Source organism: Cebus imitator, unplaced genomic scaffold (genome assembly GCF_001604975.1).
Source record: "Cebus imitator isolate Cc_AM_T3 unplaced genomic scaffold, Cebus_imitator-1.0 Scaffold188, whole genome shotgun sequence".
Lineage (NCBI taxonomy): Eukaryota > Metazoa > Chordata > Mammalia > Primates > Cebidae > Cebus > Cebus imitator.
This window is the reverse complement of record NW_016107503.1, coordinates 5,158,259-5,162,527: the sequence shown is the minus strand read 5'-3', so window position 1 is coordinate 5,162,527 and position 4,269 is coordinate 5,158,259. Positions and strand designations below refer to the sequence as shown.

General features: G+C 51.4%; 2 protein-coding genes across 2 annotated transcripts in view; both read left to right on the top strand.

Annotated features, from left to right (window-relative positions):
- BNIPL (BCL2 interacting protein like) overlaps positions 1–2,712 on the top strand; it is a 12,334-nt gene extending 9,622 nt beyond the window's left edge. The window contains exons 4-7 of the mRNA XM_037744869.1: positions 448–543; positions 1,243–1,329; positions 1,514–1,612; positions 2,080–2,712. Coding sequence (XP_037600797.1) covers positions 448–543; positions 1,243–1,329; positions 1,514–1,612; positions 2,080–2,116 — 319 coding nt within the window. The 3' untranslated portion in view covers positions 2,117–2,712. The remainder of the gene's footprint in view (positions 1–447; positions 544–1,242; positions 1,330–1,513; positions 1,613–2,079) is intronic.
- A 159-nt stretch (positions 2,713–2,871) lies between these two features.
- The window catches only part of CUNH1orf56 (chromosome unknown C1orf56 homolog), a 3,407-nt gene continuing 2,009 nt past the window's right edge, over positions 2,872–4,269 (top strand). The window contains exon 1 of the mRNA XM_017546321.2: positions 2,872–3,999. Coding sequence (XP_017401810.1) covers positions 2,995–3,999 — 1,005 coding nt within the window. The 5' untranslated portion in view covers positions 2,872–2,994. The remainder of the gene's footprint in view (positions 4,000–4,269) is intronic.

Below are 4,269 nucleotides of genomic sequence, written 5' to 3'. Positions count from 1 at the left end.
TGTGTGTGTGTATGTGTGTGTGTGTGTGTTGTTGGTTTTTTTTGAGACAGGGTCTGGCTCTGTCATCCAGACTGGAGTGCAGCAGCACAGTCTCGGCTCATTGCCACCTCTGCCTCCCAGGCTCAAGTGATACTCCCACCTCAAGCCTCCCAAGTAGCTGGGACTACAGGCATGGACCACCATGCCTGGCTAACTTTTGTATTTTTTGTAGAGATGGAGTTTTGCCATTTTTCCCATGCTGGTCTCAAACTCCTGATCTTAAGCGATCTGCCCACCTCCCAAAGTGCTGGGATTACAGGCATGAGCCACTGCACCCGGCCACTTCAGCTTCTTTATCTGTAAAATGGCAATGATTATACTTTTGCCACTGGGTATTTGTGAAAATCGAGTAAACTAGTGTGGCACATTGCCTAGAACACAGAAAGCACTCTTCCTCTTCTCTCTCAGTCTTGCCATTTATTTCCTGTTCCACACCTCCATTGTCTTCTTCTCTGCCTTCGTCACTGACCTGCGTGTCTTCTCTGTTGCCCAGGCTGCAGTGCAGTAGTGCGATTTTGGCTCACTGCCGCCTCTGCCTCCCTGGCTCAAGTCATCCTCCCACCTCAGCCTCCCGAGTAGCTGGGACCACAGGTGTGCACCACCGCCACGCCTAGCTAATTTTTCTATCTTTTTCTGTTAGAGACAGGGTTTTGCCATGTTTCTCAGTCCAGTCTTAAACTCCTTAGCTCAGGTGATGGCCTGCCTTGGCCTCCCAAAGTGCTGGGATTATAAGCCTGAGCCACTGCGCCCGGCCCTGTGTCTTCTTTTTCTTCTCAGGTTTTTTTTCCCCTTTTGGTTTCCCCCATCTCCCTTTGCTCACTTTTCTCTTCTTGTCTCCCTTCTTTTTTTCCTCCTTGCTGGTCTTCTTCCACCTAGCGTTTTATAAGTAGTCTTGGTCATAGAGCGATGGAGAAGCATGCGAAATGAACTTACATGAGGGCAGGGCACAAGAGGGAAATGGAGCAGAAAAAGACCAGGCTGAGGGATTCTGAAAGGAGAGTTTTTTAAAAATGAGGATCATGGAAGGCTAAGTAAGATGGGTGGAGCTGAGATTACAGCTAATGGAATGGGGATTAAACCCAAGTAACAGATAAATCTAGAAACTAGAGAAGTGAAGGAAATTACAGTACAGAAAACAGTTCCACATGATCTTCACACATAAAGGTGGAAAAAGAAATAGGATGATCTCATGTTCTTTTTTAGGCTGCGAAAAAACCTGCGAGCCCTGGTGGTTGTCCACGCCACGTGGTATGTGAAGGCATTTCTGGCACTGCTTCGGCCCTTTATCAGGTAACAGCTAGGAGCAAGGACTCCCCTCTCCTTCTCCACATTTTCAAAATCAAGATTAAGAAGATCTTTCTCCACCTTGATTCTTTCTAGCCTTAATAACACTCTACTTCCACATTTTTCTTTGCAAGGATTTTTGGGAAGGCTTCTCCCAATACGAAACAGTTGGTTTATTCTCTCTTTTCAGTTCCAAATTCACACGAAAAATCCGTTTTCTGGACAGCCTGGAGGAGCTGGCCCAACTCATATCCCTGGATCAAGTCCACATCCCTGAAGCTGTCAGACAGTGAGTTTCACACTTGAGGATAAAGCTTTGGGGGTGGGATGTGTAAAGCCAACCCTACTTTTTTAATGCCTTGGGGGACATGCAACAGAATGAAAAGATAGAGGCCCTGCTTTTGGGTGCTTCAGTATATATGGGAAAACTGCACATACCCAAAGAAGAAATGAAGGACACTACTGCATCCCACAAGAATAAATGAAAAAAACCTATATATAAGTGCAGAGGCAACAAGGAATAATCACAGTGCAGAGGAGATTCAGCCTGGCCCTAGAAATTAGGAGGAGATGCGTTGGCAGTGAACGGATGATATCCCAGGGGAGGAGAGGGTGCTAGGGAGCAAAAGTGCTAAATGATGACTCATCCCAATCACCTAGCTCTTCCAATTCACCTGGCTTGTCTCCCCAGGCCAGAATGTAAAACCCAAGTCCTGCCCCTGAACCACTTCTCTCCTCCCCCTGTCCCTTTCCTAGGCTGGACCAGGATCTCCATGGCTCAGGAGGGACCTAGCACAGGACTGGATAAAGGGCCTTAGAACCAAGCAAAGATGGTGATCTGCCTGCACTTGAATCCCAGAAACATCTGAGCTGTTTTGTAAATCATCTTATCCCCAACCTCAGTACCACCGGATCTTCACTTCTCAGTGGGATTTCATCCTTTGCATGACCCCTGCCTTCGGGGGGCTTTGAGACTGGGACTGATCTTCTGGGTGACTTTCATTCCAGCTGTTGGGGTGGAAGGCTGAGTGTAGGGTCATTTTGTATGGGATATGCAGAGCTGTGGGTTTTAATCCTGCTTTCGCTGTAGAACCTTGGGCAAATACCTTCATCTTTTTGAGTCCTCATTTTCTTCCTCTCTAACTGGAGGGGCTGTGATCCTTCCACCTTGGATGGAAGAGGCTTACTTGACAGCCAGCCTGCCTGCTGGGAGCCGGGAGAGCCAGCTCATTAAATCTTGAAGAACCGCTGTATGCCCTTTTTCCTTCTAAGTCATGTCTGCTGCCTGTGAGCCTGGGAAGGAGTGCTTTCAAAACCTGTATATTTGCCCTCTTGAGTAAATTGAGATCTGTAGCGGCTAATAAACTGCGATGAGACATTTAAGCTCTGCTCCAAAGACGTGAACGACTCTCACCACCCCTTGCATCACAATCCTTCTTTCGGTTCTGACACTGAGTTCTTGCCACAGAGGTTCCTTAGGATTTTTAATTTAGTCCCTGCGGCTGCAGGAGCAATCCTGCGTGGCGCGCGCCTCTGCGCGTCGAACCCCGTCCCCTTCCCCGCGGGCTTCGGTTCAAACGACCCGGTGGGTCGAGAGCGGAAGGGAGGGAGCGAAGGTAGCAGGCAGGACTTGCCTCACTGGCCTCCCTCCCAACCCCAAGAGCCCAGCCCATGCTCCCCGCCGCCGGCGCGCTGCTCTGGGCCCTGCTGCTGAGTCTGGGTCTCCTGGCGGCGGGGGCCCAAGGCCTGACCCAGACTCCGACCACAAGGCAGCCCGTGAGCTTACGCCTGGGGGGCCCCATGACCCGCCGCTACCGGAGCACCGCCCGGACCGGTCTCCCCCGAAAGACAAGGATAATCCTAGAGGACGAAAACGATGCCATGGCCAACGCCGACCGCCTGGCTGGCCCAGCGGCTGCCGAGCTCTTGGCCTCCACAGTGTTCACAGGCTTTAACCGGTTGTCCTCCAACAACGAGGAGGATGGGTCTTTGGAAGAGGGGGTTGTGATTAGTGCCGGAAAGGATAACACCAGCAGAGCGCTTCCCGGTACGACTCCCAGTACAGCGGGGAGTTCCAGCACGATATTCGTAGCCAATAGTCAGGAGCCCGAAATCAGGCTGACCACGAGCCTGCCGCGCTCCACCTGGAGGTCTACTGGGGACCTGCCAGGCTCGGAGCCCACCCTGAGCCAGTGGTCCACAGCCGGGTCCACCCCGAGCCTGTGGCCGTCACCCTCGCCCACAGCCACAGCCATGCCCCCTCCTGAGGATCTGCAGTTGGTGCTCATGCCCTGGGGCCCGTGGCACTGCCACTGCAAGTCGGGCACCATGAGCCGGACCCGGTCTGGGAAGCTGCATGGCCTTTCCGGGCGCCTTCGAGTTGGGGCTCTGAGCCAACTCCGCACGGAGCACAAGCCCTGCACCTACCAGCAATGTCCCTGCAACCGACTTCGGGAAGAGTGCCCCCTGGACACAAGTCTCTGTACTGACACCAACTGTGCCTCTCAGAGCACTACCAGGACCACCGTTACCTCCCCGCCCACCATCCATCTCAGAAGCAGTCCCAGCCTGCCACCCACCAGCCCCTGCCCAGCCCTGGCTTTTTGGAAACAGGTCAGGATTGGCCTGGAGGATATTTGGAATAGCCTCTCTTCAGTGTTCACAGAGATGCAACCAGTAAGTGTTTAGTGATGAGCCAGGATCTTGGCTGATGGATCTGAAAAGTCCTGATATCTAAAACCCGGTTGCTAAGCCAGCCGGTGTTGCTTACATGAACTGTTACTGACTTACCCGGTTATTGATTCATAACATGCATTGGTTATTCATGTTATTGTTGGTCATTGATTCTACCTATTATTTATTGAGCAACTACTGATTGGTCATTAGGTAAAATGTCTTACTGCACATTACGTGATTATTGACCAAATAGTTAAGATTGGAAATACT